This window comes from Episyrphus balteatus, chromosome 3 (assembly GCF_945859705.1).
Source record: "Episyrphus balteatus chromosome 3, idEpiBalt1.1, whole genome shotgun sequence".
Classification (NCBI taxonomy): Eukaryota; Metazoa; Arthropoda; class Insecta; order Diptera; family Syrphidae; genus Episyrphus; species Episyrphus balteatus.
Window position 1 is genome coordinate 37,873,915 of NC_079136.1, and position 18,129 is coordinate 37,892,043.

Here is an 18,129-nt window from a genome sequence, read left to right on the forward strand (position 1 = left end):
AGAAAGATTCAATGAACCATTAAAGCCCTGGTGAGTTACCCCGCACCACTATCGTCACCACCATATGTGACCGTAAGTTATGCGGCGGCAAACTATATTCCCCAACCAACCCCATCACATATTAAGATAGTTAAAGGGGTCATGTTGGTATAGTTCAAAGACCATCAAACTATAGAGTTTCGTATTATGCAAATACGATACGATAGCTTTCCAACTAATAGGGTTTCCTTTTTAACCCCCGAAAACCCATATATTCTATGGCAACTTAATTTTACCCAAAAGGTAACAGCTTCCAATTATGACAATGGCACTCGGGATCGGGACTCTTTGGAACACCATCATGTTCATGTGGTCTTGTGCCTTCGCGCGTTGTTCGCTTGAAAACGGATTACACTATGAATTATTATTATGATTATTATTTTCGAAAATTTCGATGTCGGTACTTGTGTGAGACTATCCACAACCCTTGTTCTTTTTTGGTGTACTCACATAACGTACATACTGACTCTTCAAGGGGTTGTTTTTGTAATCTAGTATTTTCGGACGCATTTCTGGTGTGTTGAGCTGGATTTTATGCTCTTAAATGTACGATAATTAATTCTTTTGAAACGAATGAGCGGCCTTTTTTTTCTTCTTCTTCTTCTGGCATATAATTGTCATCGACCAAAAATGGTCCACAAAATGAAAGCTATAAACATAAAAGTTAATGACGGAAGGTAACCAGAGCACAGCTAACAGAGCGCTTGTGTTAGCCGGAAGCATCCGATTGATGCGTATTAAAGGTCTAAGAATAATTAAAAACAGTACCGTTTCAGTTATATTAAGAAGATTTCAAGATTCTTTCGGATTTTTATTGGATTTGTATATGTACTTGGTTTCAGATTTTATTGCTGTTTGTTGGATTGTGAAGTCATAATGTCCAACTACCCGAGACCAGCACATTAGTGTTACTTGAAAAGAAGTTCTTCATACTTCATTCGGGTAAAATTTTTTATTTTCTTAATTTTTGACTTAAGGGTAGAGTTTAATGATTTTTTTCTGTTAGTAATTACCAGTTTGACTCATATTAAAGTACACACAACGTCACGGATTTTTTTTTTCCAAAGACCTCTAAACTTTTGATTTAACGGAAATGTCTTAGGGATTACTGCGTTAGGGAGTTTTTATGCTTAGTTTAAAATTTGCCAGGTTCTCATTTTTAATGGGAACTTTAAAAGTAACGGAGAGTAAATAACGCACTTCCTTACTTACCACAGCCAGCTCTATCTTTCGCCAACTGATTCCAGTTTGACATCTCAAGTTGATATGGGAATAAGTAAAGAGGACAAAATTTGCTTTGAGTAAAGCACATTATGTCGTTTTCTATTGACGAGATTCAGAATGAGATTTGCGAATCTGACAGCTGAAAGGGGGGGTGAAGAGAGGAAATAGTGGAAAAATCTCAGAAGTTATGATCTATTTGCGGCTTGAGATTCAAAAAAATGAATCTGAGATTCAAAATTCTGAATCTGGATATTTAAGAATAATAATTTGCACTTTAAGTTAAATACAAAAATATATTGTCAGAACCTTTTTTTTTATCAAATGGTTTTGAATAATGTGATGAAATCATCTCTGTGAGACTTTTGGTCTCCATACCTATTGTTTTATATTCATAGTTAAATTATTGTTTATTATGTTAATTATTGTTTGAATTCATTAATTTATCAATTTGCTTTACTTTAAAATATTTTTGCTATATGTGCCACTTGGCCAAACATTAGTAAATTACCCTATTTTTTGTTTTGCAAAATCAAATGTATACCTAACGGCCTATGCTTAGTTTTTTTTATCTTTCGATGCTAATGTTAACGTTTCTATTCCCCTTCTTTGTTGTTTGTTACTTACACATATTGTTACATATGCATAATAATTTTGCCGTTGTCAATCATCTTGAACTAAAATGCATTCTTTTTCTGTTAACAACCACCGAGCAGTAAACATTAAATATTCTTTTGAAAGACATTTTTTTTTTTTGGTTTTATTATTTCGTATTAATATTTCGTTTTTGAACATGGTCCTTCGTTCGCCATATTAATTGAACCTTTTTCGTGATTTATTTCTTATTTCGATATACATAAATCTTAAATTGAACTTGATGTTTTTTTTTTAATGGTGGGTATTGAAAGCAAAAGAATTAACTGTGAATCTGTGGATAACTTGGATAAGAACCGTAAGCTGTATTAAATTGAATTTAATTGAAAAAACAAGTGCGATAAATTACTTTGAAATAATTTCAATTCATTCAATTTATTAAAATATTTTGTTTTTCTACTACAAACTAAAGACTTAAAATTAAAAATGAATGCTTTAAAAGCAAAACGTGGTCATGTTAAAGGGGTTTTGACACGGGCAGCAACTTTTGCTGAAAATATAGATGACCGTGTGTCATCTGAGCTTCTCGAAACACGCTTAGAAAGCCTCCAAGATGCTTGGAATAAATTTATAACTTTAACTGACGAACTTTTCAGTTTTTCTGAACAAGAGGATTACGTAGATCCTAGTGATGATTTTTCGGATTACGAAAGTAAATATTTCACTGCCCAATCAACCTTTGTAAAGGAAATTCGCGAACGTAAATTAGCTTCACCACCCGCTCTACCTACTGCCGCCGAAACGGTTATCGAAAAATTAGCTAGCCAGCAAGCTTTATTTCTTAAAAAACTTAATGAGCCAAAAAAAACGGCATGTTCTATCGCGTAACCTAAGCTGTCAATTACGGTATTTTCCGGTGATTATAAAGAATGGCCCAGCTTCAGGGATCATTTTATTGGCTCCATAGATAGTAACTCCGATATATCTCAGACACAGAAATTTCATTATCTGAAATCTTTCCTACGCGGAGAGCCAGCTAATCTTATACGCGATATAAAGGTATCGGATATAAATTATCTCGATGCTTGGGACAAACTAGAGAAGCGCTACGATAGGCCCAACTTCATGATTCAGTCGCATATACAATCGCTCCTGTCAATTCCAAACATTAACGCGAATAATGTTCAATCCCTTCGGAAACTTACCGATGCAGCCGATGAAACCATTCGAGGTTTGGACTCTTTGGGAGCCCCATGGCGAGACCCTTGGGTCATTTATCTTTTATCGTTAAAATTAGACCACGATACCAAAGAGGCTTGGGGTCTAGAGGTAGGGGCAAGATCCAATGCATCTATTGATGAATTTTTAGTATTTTTGAACTCACGTTGTGATGCTTTGGAGTCTGCACAATCGCTTTCTCGTCCGACTAATCAATCTCGTGTGAAGAATCCAAAGCTCGTTCAGTCTCATTTCGTGGAAACTACTACAAGCTGTCCAAAGTGCAAAGCAGATCATTCATTGAACCAATGTCCACATTTTCTTTCGCTTGACACCATTACACGTCGTTCTTTTGTTAAAGAAAATTCAATATGTTTTAATTGTCTTCGTTTGGTCATTCTTCGCAGAAATGCCATTCCAAATTTCGTTGCCGAACTTGTCACGCGCGTCATCATTCTTTGGTTCACCCACAATCTCCGACAACGGTCTCTTCAGATCATAACTCTTCGTCTTCTTCTCCTGGAACTTCCTCGACCAATCCTATAATGCCAAATTCTCTTAGCGCAACAACTTCGCCAATCTCGCTTTGCTCATCGGTAGCTCAGCCAATTAACTTACATTCTGAGGTTCATTCTCAAGTTCTATTGCCCACAGCTATTGCACAAGTGCATGATAAACAGGGAACGTCGCATCACATTCGACTATTGCTAGACTCGGGATCTCAAGTTTCTTTCGTAACCGAGCAAACGGTTCAGAGATTAGGATTGGTTCGCAAGAAAGCACAAATACCCATCGCAGGTGTCGGAGCAACACCAGCAGGTGTTACAAATGGAATCGTTACCCTCAAACTTCATTCTCGCTATACACAGGACTTCATCGAGGTTCAGTGCTTCGTCGTTTCAAAACTAACTTCTTTATTGCCGACGTCGTTTTGTAAAACTTCAAATATTCAATCTTTCGGTTCGTATACGTTGGCTGATCCACATTTTAATATTCCTGGTCACATTGATGTGCTCATCGGTGCTGATAAATTATTCAGCATAATCAGTGGTGCTGCAGAACGTGGTCTGCAAGGAATTTGCCAACAATTTTCGGTTGGGTTGTCTGTGGAAACATAGAAACCAACGCTCCCACTGAAGGTGTCAATTCATTCCACATATCATTAAACATTTCAACTTCGTTTGACCTTGAGCGTTTTTGGCGTCTTGAAGAAGTCAACTTTGAGTATACTCTGTCAATTGACGATCAACTTGCAGAAGACATATTTGTAAAAAACCATTCTCGTTTGCCTGATGGTAGGTACATGGTTCAATTACCGTTTAAATCCGAAAAGGCTATAGATTTTGGCAATAGCCTCAATGTCGCGTTAAATCGTTTCTATTCTACTGAACGTCGCATCGCATCTAGTCAGTATTTAACGGATAAATACATTAGCTTTATGGAAGAGTATTTGAACCTAGGCCATATGGAAGAAATCCCTGATAACGAGTTAAATACGAATTATAGCAAAAGTTTTTACTTGCCGCACCATGCCGTTCTTAAAGATGATAGCAGCACAACAAAAGTCAGGGTAGTGTTCGACGGTTCGGCTAGATCTTCACATAATCATCCATCTCTCAATGAAACGTTACTTATAGGTAAATCTTATCAACGTGATCTCTTTTCTATTTGTATTCGTTTTCGTCGACATCGCTATACGATATCTGGTGATATCGAAAAAATGTTTCGCCAGATCAGAGTTTCAAAGGAGCATGCAGACTTCCAAAGAATTCTTTGGAGAAAGTCTAGCAGTTTGCCTTTAAAACACTATCGTCTTTTGACAGTGACATATGGCACTGCTTGTGCTCCATTTTTGGCTGTCCGTACTCTGTATCAACTCGCAATTGATTCAGCAGAAACTCATCCGAGAGCTTCCGAAGTATTGTTGAATGATTTTTACGTCGATGACGTCATGACTGGGGCTGATACCATCGAAGAAGTCACCTCACTTCGCTTAGAACTTATTTCGCTCCTCAATTCTGCCGGCTTAAATCTTCGAAAGTGGACAACAAACTGTTGGCCTCTACTTCTCAGTTTGCCAGAAGAACAACGCGAGATGTCACCCAAGGAATTCGAAGAATATAGCACGGTTAAACTTCTCGGCTTGCAGTGGTCTCCTGCAAATGATTCGTTTTCTTACAAAGTCAACTTAAACGATAAAGCTTCGTCAACAAAGCGCCAAATATTGTCAGAATCTTCAAGGATATTTGATCCTATCGGTTTTTTAACTCCTGTAGTGATCGGTATTAAAATACTTTTTCAAGAGCTTTGGCGAAAAAAGTACAAATGGGATGACGTCATTTCTTCAGAGCATGCCAAAACTTGGCATTGCATTCGCGATGAACTCCCGGCTATTGAAAAATTAAGTATTCCACGAATCATGTGGTCTTCGAAAAACAACGTCGAGTTTCATGCATTTTGCGATGCATCGCTGGATGCGTTTGCTGCAGTGATATACTGTAGAAGCGTCGATTTAGCTGGAAATATTACCAGCAACATAGTCGCAGCAAAGAGCAGAGTAGCTCCCATCAAAGTCGTTTCTCTACCGCGTCTCGAGCTCTGCGGAGCAGTTTTACTAACTCGATTAGTAACAAAACTTAAAACTTCTTTACAAGATAAAGAAATCAAAGTTGTAGCTTGGACTGACTCCGCAATAGTCCTTCATTGGCTTTCGGCGTTGCCCAAAAGGTGGTCAGTTTTCATCGGAAATCGTACTTCGGAGATTCTCTCTACGATACCTAGAGAATCATGGCATCACGTACGATCTGAACAAAATCCAGCTGACTGCGCCTCCCGAGGTGTTCCACCGTCTCATTTACTTCAAAATGATTCATGGTGGACTGGGCCATCGTGGATTATAAAAGAACGAGACCAATGGCCAAAATCAGAATATTCGGTGGATAATATTCAACCTGAAGACTTTGAACAACGTAAAAAACACCCTACTTTTGCTTTCGTAGCAAAACTCGACTCTACTAACATTTTTTGTCAAGTGATCGATAGTTCTTCTCGCTTTCTAAAATCTGTTCGTGTTATCGGTTTTATCTTTCGGTATATATCAAACATTCGTGAACTCGTAGCAATTAGAAAAGAACTAAAAAGGCTAGAAAGTAATGAAATCAGTGATTCCGTAAAAAAAGCTGAGCTAAAGAAACGTCTATCAAATGCTCGTGATAAATCTGTCCCTAAAACACAATCGTTGGCTTTGTCTTCTCTCGAAATTTCCACGGCAAAGACCGAACTCATTCGTTTTCATCAAATTCTTAGTTTTGCGTGTGAAATAGATGATATAAAGTGTGGTAAAAATCTTGAAAAGGGAAATAAGCTAGCATCGTTAGCACCGTTTGTGGATGACCAAGGACTCTTACGCGTCGGTGGTCGTATCCAAGAAGCATATGTAGCTTACTCGGCAAAACACCCTATCATTCTCGATAAAAACACTCGCATTGCAAAACTTATCGTCGAACATTTTCACAACTCTAATTGCCATGCAGGTGTTTCTCTCTTATTTGCATTGCTGAGACAGGAATATTACATTATCGGTTGCAGAAATCTGCTTCGTAAAATAGTCCACAAATGTGTTCCGTGCTTTCGTCAACAAAAGACTACTTCGACCCAGCAAATGGGTAATCTCCCGGCAGACCGTGTGCAGTTTTCGCGTCCATTTAGCAAGGTTGGTGTGGACTACGCCGGTCCTCTAACATTACGTATAGCTCGAGGACGAAACCCTAAATTTACCAAGGCCTACATCGCGCTATTCATTTGTTTCTCAACAAAGGCTATACATATAGAGTTGGTTAGTGACCTCTCTTCAAACGCCTTTATCGCTGCCCTTGATCGTTTTGCGTCGCGTCGTGGTAAACCGTCGGAAATTTGGAGCGATAATGGAACAAATTTCCATGGAGCTAATCGGTGTCTCAACGAAATGTTTCAGCTACTTCTGAGTCAGCAGCACAACGATATCATCATTGATCATCTTTCCAAAGACAAAATTTCGTGGAATTTTATCCCCCCTTCTTCACCTCACTTTGGTGGACTGTGGGAGGCGGGGGTGAAATCTGTAAAATTTCACTTGAATCGAGTAATCAAGGATCATCGGCTGACCTATGAGGAGATGTATACGTTGCTCACACAAATCGAGGCACTTTTAAACTCTCGACCTATGTGGCCAACATCGGATATGGATCCAATAGCTCTCAGCCCAGCTCACTTTTTGATTGGTGAAACTATGAATTCTATTCCTCATCCTTTTGTCTCTGATCAAAACATTTTTACTAATTGGTCTCTTTTACAGTCTCTCAAACAAGGTTTTTGGAAACAGTGGCATTCTGAATATTTAACTTCGCTGCAACAACGTCCAAAATGGCAAGGTGTCAAACCCGATCTCAAACCTGGCGATGTAGTCATGCTTAAAGATTCAAATCTTCCACCAGCTAAATGGGTACTTGGACGAGTGAAGGAAGTCCATCCAGGCAAAGATAAAAGAGTACGAGTTGCCACTATTACCACACAAACTGGAGACTATGTCAGACCAATCGTTAAAATCTCACCATTACCTTTTTGCTGAAAGAACTGGTTCTTTCAGGAGGGGCTGGATGTTTTATATTCATAGTTAAATTATTGTTTATTATGTTAATTATTGTTTGAATTCATTAATTTATCAATTTGCTTTACTTTAAAATATTTTTGCTATATGTGCCACTTGGCCAAACATTAGTAAATTACCCTATTTTTTGTTTTGCAAAATCAAATGTATACCTAACGGCCTATGCTTAGTTTTTTTTATCTTTCGATGCTAATGTTAACGTTTCTATTCCCCTTCTTTGTTGTTTGTTACTTACACATATTGTTACATATGCATAATAATTTTGCCGTTGTCAATCATCTTGAACTAAAATGCATTCTTTTTCTGTTAACAACCACCGAGCAGTAAACATTAAATATTCTTTTGAAAGACATTTTTTTTTTTGGTTTTATTATTTCGTATTAATATTTCGTTTTTGAACACCTATTTTTTAAACATTTTTTTTTTCAGTTTCGTCGCAAACGACTAATATAACAACAAATAGTCCGGTGCATTTATAATTTGTTAAAAAATACCCTTTAAGAACGGAATAAGTCCATTTGGCAAAATTGTTGGAAAAACGCAAAAAAAACTGAATTGCTTTTATATTTTACTATTTCCAGGTGTTTGACCTTCTGATAATATAAAGATTATGTGGATTTGAGTCAAATGAGATAAAAATTTTATTTCTATCGGTTTTTGGTGGACACTGAACAGGTAAACGGTTTAAGAACCTTGGACTTATTCCGTTCTTAAAACTTACGGTTTTATTACAAGGCTATAAAATACTTACTTATCATTTGAATTTCAAGATTTGGTTAAAAAAAAATTACAAAAAAGTAGAGATAAAAAATACAGACAAAAAAAAGGCATTTTTTTACAAAAAAGTATCAATAACTTTTGTATTTATAGCGATACAAAAAAAACAGTTGTACAGTAGAAATGTAGAGAATTTTAAGTTTAACAATCTTTCCTCGGAAGGTTTTTTTTTTTAAATTGCTCAAAACTTAAAAATTTTTTTTTTTCGTTTTTTTTTTAACTTTTTTTGGCTTGTAGTGGAGTAACTAAAGCTCAAAAATTGGCAATATTAGGGAACCCGGCCGAACAGCTTAGATTTTGATGATCTTTTTTTCAAACGTCGGTAATTAAAAATACTTTAAAGTCTATAGATTAAAAATTGCCGGTGTTGCCGTTTTGATTTTTTAAATTTAATTGAAGATTTTTTTGAACAAAAACAATTTTTTTTCAAAAATTTTTCTTAAAATTCATAAATTAATTGATGTCAAAAGATTGTCTAGGAAATTCAAGGAAAAAAAATGTAAAGGAGTGAGGGACAATCTTCCATAGTTCAAGCGATAGATGCAATTTTCTTATTAATTGACTTCAAACACAAAAAAAATATTTGAACACAACGGCAACACCTACAATATTCAAATATACATTTTTTAAAAGCTAGAAGCTTAGTCATATATGTAAAATTAAAATGAAGTTAATTGAATGAACGGCTTTTGAAAGAATGGTAATTGAACTCAGATTTTTGAAAAAAAAAAAATTATTGAAAAAATTTTAACATGTCGTTTTTTAAACTTGGTCGTAATGTAAAATGCATTTATTTTCAAATTTTTTTGGCCGCATTTATTATGATTTCAAATTATAAAAGGAAATGTCAATATGTATTACGGTTTATGAAAAAAATTAAAAAGTATTTCATTTTCGAAGAACTTTTTTTAATAAAAGTTTTGAAAAAAAATGTAACTTATTTTTTTTTTTAGTTCAACATCTAAACATAAAATTATTTTTTATTCATTTAATAAAACTTACTGTTGAAAGTTAAATAGAAAAAATTTAAAGTTCCTATTTACCACAGTATTTGAGAAAATTAATTATTTCAATGCAAAAATTCAGTTTTAATTAAAAAAAACCATTGAAATTGAAGTAATTTTTCATTTTTTTTTCAAAAGTGTGATATATTTTACCTTTTTTGCTTCGAAATTCAACTGATAATATTTATGGCCAAACATTTTTTTTAAATAAATTCATATTTTATTAGAAAAAGTTTGGAAAAAAGTAATTTTAAATTTTTATAATAACATTTTTTTTTTTTAATTCTGAGTTTGAGGACCATTTTTTCAAAAAGTCTTGATTAAATTTAGTGGATTTAAATTTAAGAGATAAGAATGAGCTTCTGGCTTTTTAAAAATGTATTTTAAAGTATTGTAGGTGTTGCCGTTGTTTTCAAAATATTTTTTTTGTGTTTGAGGTCAGAATGTTAGAAAATTGCATTTATCGCTTAAACGATGGAAGATTGTCCCTTACTGCCTTTTATATATTTTCCTTAAATTACCTAGAGAATCTTTTGCTATCATTTGATTTATGAAATTTAAGCAAAAAAAATGGTTCTGTTAAAAAGAAATCAATTTTAATTTTAAAAAACAATACGGCAACACCGGCAATTTTTAATCTATAGACTTTAAAGTATTTTTAATTACCTACGTTTGAAAAAAAAAATCGTCAAAATCAGAGCTGTTCGGCCGGGTTCCCTAATAATTTGGTTTAGTTACTCTACTATTGTTACTTTTTTAATATTCAGAATATCGAAATTCTTAACATAAAATTAAAATTTAAATTTAATTTTCTACTTTTTTTATACTACCAACTTTTACCAAGGATAAACAGAAGTTGAGATATTAAACAGAAACTAAAATCCAAGATGGCGGCCACAAGGTGAATTTCACGATTGCGAAAAATTAAGAATTAAAAAATTAAAATGTGAAAAAAGTCCAAAATTTGTGTGGGTTCTCGCACACCATGCACTTGGTGATCAAAGCCCATACTGGCTTTCATGGCACTTTTTAATGCTAATTAGAGCAGGATCCTTTACCTACTGTTTGTATCTTTTAAGTTCCTCGGCCTTTCATTCGAAACGTAGGCGTAGATTTGCTTCAAATCCCAAAAAAAAAAAAAATGCACGAACTTGCTCTTAGGGTTCAAGTTGTAAGAATATTTAGGACTTTTTATATAGAAATTTAGTAATTATTATATGTAGGTAAATAAAAATAAAAAAAAAACAAATAAAAATAGTTTTTTTCTAAGCAAGTATGCAAATTCATTTGTTTTATCAAGATGCATTTTTGGTATGCCATTTTGTTGAAATCAGTGGTCAACTGATATCCTATATCGGAAGTAAAAAAACAAATACCTAATCCGTTCGTAATCGTAGCTTTCAAACAAATCTACATATGATACGAATGGAATTCGTGATAACGATAAGGGCGAATACTTTAAAATCACAGCTTGAGCTACATCTGCATGATATTAAATAGCTAAAACAACATAAACGTAAACAACAAGCATGTTTAATTTATTTTTTGAAAAAGGTGCGTGTCTTCAATTGATGAACACACCACAACAAACATCCCAGGCTACCAATTATCGACACATTTTAGCCCATAGTCATCATTTGACTAAATTACATAGAAGATGAACGTTTACATAAAAGCAACTTAATGAAATTAGAAATATGTACAATCTAATGTCCTTCTTGCCAGAAACGAAGATTCCCCCTAATCAAAACACTGAACATCATTTTGGAAGTTCATTTCACTTCTGCATTGTACTCCTGCCAGTACAAAATAAAATGTATAGCTTAAATTCAACCAAATCCTCTCGTAAAATAATTAGGCACGGTCATAACGCCCGAATACCCCACCTCAAATAAAAATTAAGGAACAGAAAAAAAAAAACTGACCGAGCGTATGTGCTCTTCGGCAATTATTAGTTGATTGCTTCCCTCAGGGTGGGTCCAAAATTCACATTCACACACACATGGTGCTCCACAATATTTTTTCTATCTTCTATTTGGTCGCATGCAAAATGTCAGTCAATTTAGTCTCCTTACACAAAAACTATTATAACATAACGAACGTATACTTAATATGAACTTACATAATAATTGTATCGTGTCATTAGGCAATTATGGCTTTTATTCATTTCAAATGCGCACTTGGATGAGTGTCCTCTTTCTTCTTTGGAAAAAAGGGAAAAAGGATGCGACCTAATCATAAAATTATAATCTTCGGTTATTAATTGGTATGATTTTGGGGTGAACCAGATTTTTGTCAGTCTTTCAGATTTCTGAGCTATTCATAAAAGTTGGTCACCACCAACATATTCCTTTTTTATACGATTCTTAAGTAGCAATTTAGTTAACAAAGGAATTATTATAGACCCATAATAGAAATAAGTAAGGATCCAAAAGGATACATATAAACATAAATTGAAGGCAATGCTCTTTTTGTTAGAGAATATGTTTTATGTCGGTTGAAGCTATCATTTAGTGCGGAACTTAGTTTATGGGTTAGGAAATTATTAAAGCACCAACAAATATAACTTCTGCGTGAGTGTAGTGTGGCATCATTAATTTTAATGGCAATGGCAAAGCTGGTCTTTATTCGGATCAAAATAATTTATTTCAAACCAAATGTAGTTATCAATTTTTATTAAAAGAAAAACATTTAGGTAAAGAGTGTGTCTATCACCAATTCTCAGACAGATGAACATAATAAATATGTGTAATTCAAAAAAGTTACGGACCAAATATTTGGCACATTAAGGAAACCACATGGCGACATGGTAACAAGGCGACAAGGCGAAACACAGTGCGGCGACTAGTGGAAAAAAATCAAAAAAAAGAATTTGCCAAAAATGTGAAGAAAGTAAATTCAAGGTAATAAGTCTGAGTGAATAAATCGACAGTTAATTTATGATAAAGTTCAATTTTCTGTTGTCAGAGATCCTCAGAAGATCAATAAAAAAAAAACAAACAATTAGAGTAAGATTTGTAGTTACCGGTTAAAAGACCATTTACTGAAGAAAAAAGGAACATATCGACGGTTAAACTGCAAAACCTCGTAACTTAGTGCACATTCTTTTTGTTGAAACAAATAAAAAATAAGTAGGTAATATTAAGTCAAAGTCGTTTTTTTGTTTAGCAAACCCTTGCCTTATTATTTTGCAAACGGTGCAAGTATTGGCTATTAAATATTATTATTAAATATTATTGTAGTCCTTTAAATTATCTACAATTAAAAAAAAAAATTAGCACTCTACGACCCACACGAGCCGAGAAATTAATTTTTTAAAAAAGGTCCAAATGACCAACGAAAAAACATAAGACAAATTCTCTTATAACAAGAAACAATGAAAACAACCCCTCTCACTGAGAACTACAAGTATTCGAATCATAAACGATGGAAATTTTTTTGAATTTTCTTACGGATTAATGCTTTCTTAAAATTATAATAACTCGGCTCCCGTGGGTCGTAGAAAGCTAAATTTTTTTTTTGAATTGTAGATAATTTAAAGGACTGCAATAATATTTTATTTTCTTAGCCAATACTTAAACCGTTTGCAAAATAATAAGGCAAGAGTTTGCTAAACAAAAAAACGACTTTGACTTAATATTACTTATTTTATATTTGTTTCAACAAAAAGAATGTGCACTCAATTGATAGAAAATGTTGTAACGAACAATTCATTGCTTTATTTTTTGCCGTAGGACATTCTGAAGTCGAGTTATTCCCAAAAAAACGATATTTTTGGGTGTTTTCGCACCGGTTTTGCATGCGTTCATTTATCAATTGCTCGGCCATCTTTGGTGATAAAGAGCTCATTTTTTCTTTAAAATGCAGGACATGAACAGGGCTACAAAATTGGTTAGAAAAATGTCAATCATGATATAAGCTTTTTTCGAAATAATGACAAAAATGTGTTTTTTAACAACAAGAATTTGACTTTAAATGGCTGCCATTTTATATTTACTCACTTAAATACAATGAAATTACATAGAACGATAGAAAATATTATAAGGAAGAGAATGTATGTTTATTTTTTGGTCTACGACAATCTGGAGCAAAGATATTAGCTTAGAAGTAAAATATCCCAAAAAATGCATTTTTGTGAATAACTCCGCTAAAAAGAATGATCAGGTGGTGAGAAGTTGGGTTTAAGCCTTTTAAATATACCCCTATCGATCCATGAAATAAAAACTGACAGTGCCTCTCTGCGCAAGGTGAGGCCTTTTTTTCCGACGCTTTGACTGGAGTAAAATATTTTGAGAGGGGTCAGATGGGAAAAAAGTGTTTTTATTTAAAGAAAGAAAACAATTATATCTTTTAAAAAAAGTAAGTTTTGTCTGCAGAAACTTGCGCTTTCTCTTGCAACAAGTGTTTGTTTACGAGTATTTTTTACATAATGTGTTCAGCTAGGGAGCTTTTTGATGTTTGTTTTTTCAACCCAACAGCCCGATTGCGTGGTGTTTTGCAGTTAATGAAGTCAAAACTATATATGCAATCAAATTTAGAGCCTGAAAATCAAGAAATCTTAGCAAAACACTTGTTTTTTTATTTTTTTCCCGAATTCCCATACATACAAGTTCCTGGATCGAATCATAGGCGTGGCAGGGGGCGATTAGGGTCGACACTATTTTGTACTTTTGAACTCGCCTAGATAATCAAATTTCTTCAATTTTATTAAAATTGTGCAAGCCGTTTTCTAGATATAAATATGCACACTCAGAAGTGGGCGTGGCAGGGGGCGTGGAAATTTCGCTTAAGTTTGTAAAACGTGTTGTTATTACATTTAAAAACAATTTTTTTTTTCCAAAATCAACTTTTTTTTAAATTTGATTTTTTTTCCAACATCTCCATACAATCAAAGCTTTGTGCGACATGGCGACAAGGCAACATGGTGACATGGCAATAGGGCGACACGGATGAATTTTTTTAAATGTTTTTTTCCTCCCATAGTAAAAAAAAAACCTTTTATTGAACCCCTCTACGCCTTTACAAAAGCCTTTGTCATATCTCAGCTCCTAAATTAACGTACTCTCCCCGATAACTCTTATTATTCATTTCATAAGAATTTATTTCGTGAATTGAATCTTGAAAGTGCTTCAAAATATTCCCCTTGATTACAACTTCAAAATTTTGTTATTGTATGCTATTCCTATACCAACAATAACAAGGGCAACAAGCAGACAAAAAAATTATATAGAAATTGCGGCTATCAAACTAAATGACTTTTTTTATACTTAAGAGAAGAGAGAATATAACCAACAAAAGAGAAGATATTTTTTTTCTTTGTTCAACTGGATCAGGGTTCGGACTTCAGTTTCAAAATTTCGAAGCAAATTTGAAAAAAAAGTGAAGTAGATCCAAAATTTCGGAAGTAGATTTCAAAATTAAACTTTCAGAACATTTATTTACAAAATTTTATACTAAAAAAAATATTTTTCAACAAAATAATTTTTCTTTACTTATTTCATTATGATCTTTTCCAAAAAACCTTTCTCATCTAGTGGTTGCAACGGTGCTTTGGGGTAAAACGGTTAATTCAGCATAATCTAACAAATTTTTGATCAGGAATTCTTCAAAATCAATAAAAATGACCTTGATAAACTTTATTTATATCTTGAATTCGAAGAATAATTGACCTCCATTCATCTTTTGAGATTTTAGTTGAGCTTTATTTCTCAATGCCTCGACCAGATTTAAAATTGAAGTTAAATCCCTTTCTCTAAACTTATTATTTGAAAAATATTTTTCAATCAAGAAATAGAAGTAGATCCTGAAAAAGAGAAGTAGGGAAGTAGATTTTATATTTTTCTCAAAATCGAAGTAAATCTACTTCGATCGAAGTAAAGTCCGAACCCTGAACTGGATCTTTATTTCCTTTCCTAACTTTATCATATTTTCACAAAAGAAAATGAATAAAAATAATTTAAATAACAAAGAAAAAAAAAACATAAATTATTTGAATGGATGTTATTTCAAAGTTTTTTATTTAAAAACAAACAAAAAAACAAATCAAAAGTATAATAAATTGCATATACAAATTTTGATCATAAAACCAGCTGAATCTTAATAAATCCAGTTAATTCGGAGTCTTCTAGGTGTTATACTCCTTTTTTGAAAGTGAATGTATTACAGCATCATCTTAAACTGAAATTTACTGCTTTTGCAAATACTCATCAAACAAGAACACTCCCAAAGCAGTCGAACTACCACCATTGGCATTCCTATCAACAATCTTATGCAAATCATTGGCATATCCCGACAATTTACGAATGTTGGAAGATTGTTTGCCAAGGAATTCCTCTTCCAAGAATTGAGTAATTTCTGGATCATAAGTTACGGTCTTGGTAGCTTGGCTATTGTGAACTGAAACATGAGCATGTAGTTCAATAGCTTTCTTTGACAGTTCCTTCTCCATGTCCAAAGCCTTTGACAATGATGGTAATTCATCAAAGTCCAAAGTCTTTTTGTCATCTTCAACTGGAACACGACCGCGTTTGACTTGTTGGTGCATTCTGAATGGAATGACACCACCACGTTTGGTCACATGCTTAATTAGCTTGATGGTATTTTCGAAAGCTTCATCGGACAGAGAACGGAAAAGTTTAGAGAATCCAGGACGATCGCGTTGGTAGGTGTTGTAGAATGTGCTCAATAGCAAATAGTCGTATGATGCACTCAACTGTTGGCTAGCATATGATTGAAGATGGTGTTCAATGTGGGGAATAGCACCGTATTGTGCGTTACAGTTACCAAAATCTAAGAGTTCAATGAAATTGTTCTTGTTTAATAAGAGAATTAAAAAATCAATAAGTTAAGTACTCACTTCCAGTGGGGTTAACCACACTGCAGACATTTGATGTTGCCTTGGAGCAGGCTCCCTCTTCCACACTGGCAACAGAGCCGAGGAACAAAATCGACGCAAGAGCGATGACGAATTTCATTTTTGTATGATTTTTATTGTTTTTTTATCCTTAAAAAAAAGAACAAAACAAATTTAAATAAATTAACTACGTCGCAGGTAAAAATAAAGTTAAGACGAAAAATGAAAATTAAATTTTCTCTTTTACAATTGAATTGATTTTTTTTTTGTTCTTCACAAACACGTCTTTTCTCTTTGAAATTCAATTGCAAATTATACAAATTTTCAATTTAGGACTATCCCTTATTTAAGTTTTAGGTAAATAAATTAATTTAAAAAAAAGATAGGTACAAATTGTATGAACTTACGGAATGAAAATACAATTGCAAATTAGCAAGAAAATTAAAAAGAAAATTTCTTTTTTTAAATTAGGATTTCTCGAATGGACACACGTAAAACGATTGAATGTTTCTCACACACGAACCGATTGAGTGAATCTGAATGTATTTTGAGTTGGCTGAGGCAATTTATGTAGGAAAAATTATAATCTCTAAAGAGAGACAAGTAAAAATGTAGATAGTAGAGCAACAAAAAAAAAACAAATCAATATGGTTGCCGTTTGTGAGATGGTGAGCAAGTGCGCGAGTTTGGTAGCCATTATTATTTGTGAAATTTGTTGTTGTTTTGTGATATTTCACAATTTCACAGTGGAAAGATAAAGAGCAACACATACATGTTTATATAGATATAGGGTTGCCGTGTAATGATTGTTTTCTTATCAAATTGTTTATCTTTATATTTTATTTTTTTTTTGAAGATGAAGTAATTTTTTTTGCGCTTTGCACTAAGTTAATTTTTTTTTTATTTTCATAATGACTAATTTTATCACCAATTTGCTTGTTTGAATAAATAATTATGATGCAATTTAAAATTAAAAATCTATGACCACAGGAAGTTATTATGTAGGTACTACCTACGTACTATTTTTTTGTATGAAGATTCATGATTTTAAAATAGCCTCCTTTTGTTGCTAAATATATCGATACCTTCCCGTAAGAATGATGAAACAACCAAAATGGTACCAAAACGCACACTGGGGAAATTTGTATGGGAGGGCGGAAAAAACTCAATAAAAACTGAACCACTGAATCGATTTGGATGAAATTTTCAGGAATGACAGCTTAAGTCGTAAGAAATCATTATTATTCATTTACACCCACTGCTACGCCCTTTTAAAAATATTGTAAGAGTAATAAAGGATCCAGATATTGTTCTTAGAAAATTTAAAAACTGCTATTTACAATTTACTTGTACGCAAAGCATTTTTTGTATTTATTTATGTTATTGGAACCACCTTACCGATTTTAATTACATTAAATGGAAACGAATAACTCGAATAACTCATTATACTGTTGTCTAGGTCCACGTCCACGCAAAATGAAAAACCCGAATTATAGTTTAAAAATACTCAAAAAACCACTTCCACCATATTTATACAATTTAAAATATATTGGCATCACAAATTTTTCAAGAGTTTATTCCGTTAGGAGAGCCATTACTCAGTTAAATGACTCTGATTCTTCTTATTAAAGGCAGGGCGAAGGATTCAGATGATATGTATTTTTCAATAATAATGTCAATTTAAATCTATTCTGTGACATTCCATGAGCTTTCTGCTTAGATCTTCGTATGAAATGCTAAAAACTGCCATTATTATAAAACATTCAAGGTACATACCT

The 18,129-nt window shown here is 33.4% G+C and overlaps 3 protein-coding genes across 3 annotated transcripts; 2 read left to right on the plus strand and 1 right to left on the minus strand.

The window, feature by feature from the left end:
- The first annotated feature begins 2,340 nt into the window (after positions 1–2,340).
- LOC129914934 (uncharacterized) lies at positions 2,341–4,190 on the plus strand. Its single transcript, XM_055994386.1, has 3 exons — positions 2,341–2,738; positions 2,799–3,426; positions 3,480–4,190. Exons 1-3 carry the CDS (start codon positions 2,341–2,343, stop codon positions 4,188–4,190), a joined length of 1,737 nt encoding a protein of 578 aa, XP_055850361.1.
- A 185-nt stretch (positions 4,191–4,375) lies between these two features.
- On the plus strand, positions 4,376–7,678 carry LOC129914935 (uncharacterized). Its single transcript, XM_055994387.1, has one exon. It carries the CDS (start codon positions 4,376–4,378, stop codon positions 7,676–7,678), a length of 3,303 nt encoding a protein of 1,100 aa, XP_055850362.1.
- A 7,810-nt stretch (positions 7,679–15,488) lies between these two features.
- On the minus strand, positions 15,489–16,959 carry LOC129913928 (soma ferritin). Its single transcript, XM_055992921.1, has 3 exons — positions 16,759–16,959; positions 16,355–16,501; positions 15,489–16,287 (listed from the first exon to the last, which is right to left on the minus strand). The coding sequence occupies exons 2-3, from the start codon at positions 16,470–16,472 to the stop codon at positions 15,683–15,685; spliced, it is 723 nt and encodes a 240-aa protein (XP_055848896.1). The 5' UTR covers positions 16,473–16,501; positions 16,759–16,959; the 3' UTR covers positions 15,489–15,682.
- Between the last annotated feature and the right edge of the window lie 1,170 nt (positions 16,960–18,129).

Bases quoted from the DNA above. Each gene is read 5' to 3' on its own strand.
- LOC129914934 (XM_055994386.1), top strand. From the start codon at position 2,341: ATGAATGCTTTAAAAGCAAAACGTGGTCATGTTAAAGGGGTTTTGACA. The intron at 2,739-2,798 runs GTAACCTAAGCT...GCCCAGCTTCAG, and splicing joins AAAACGGCATGTTCTATCGC to GGATCATTTTATTGGCTCCA. The intron at 3,427-3,479 runs GTTAAAGAAAAT...CATTCTTCGCAG, and splicing joins CCATTACACGTCGTTCTTTT to AAATGCCATTCCAAATTTCG.
- LOC129914935 (XM_055994387.1), top strand. From the start codon at position 4,376: ATGGTTCAATTACCGTTTAAATCCGAAAAGGCTATAGATTTTGGCAAT.
- LOC129913928 (XM_055992921.1), bottom strand. From the start codon at position 16,472: ATGAAATTCGTCATCGCTCTTGCGTCGATTTTGTTCCTCGGCTCTGTT. The intron at 16,288-16,354 runs GTGAGTACTTAA...TTGAACTCTTAG, and splicing joins TGTGGTTAACCCCACTGGAA to ATTTTGGTAACTGTAACGCA.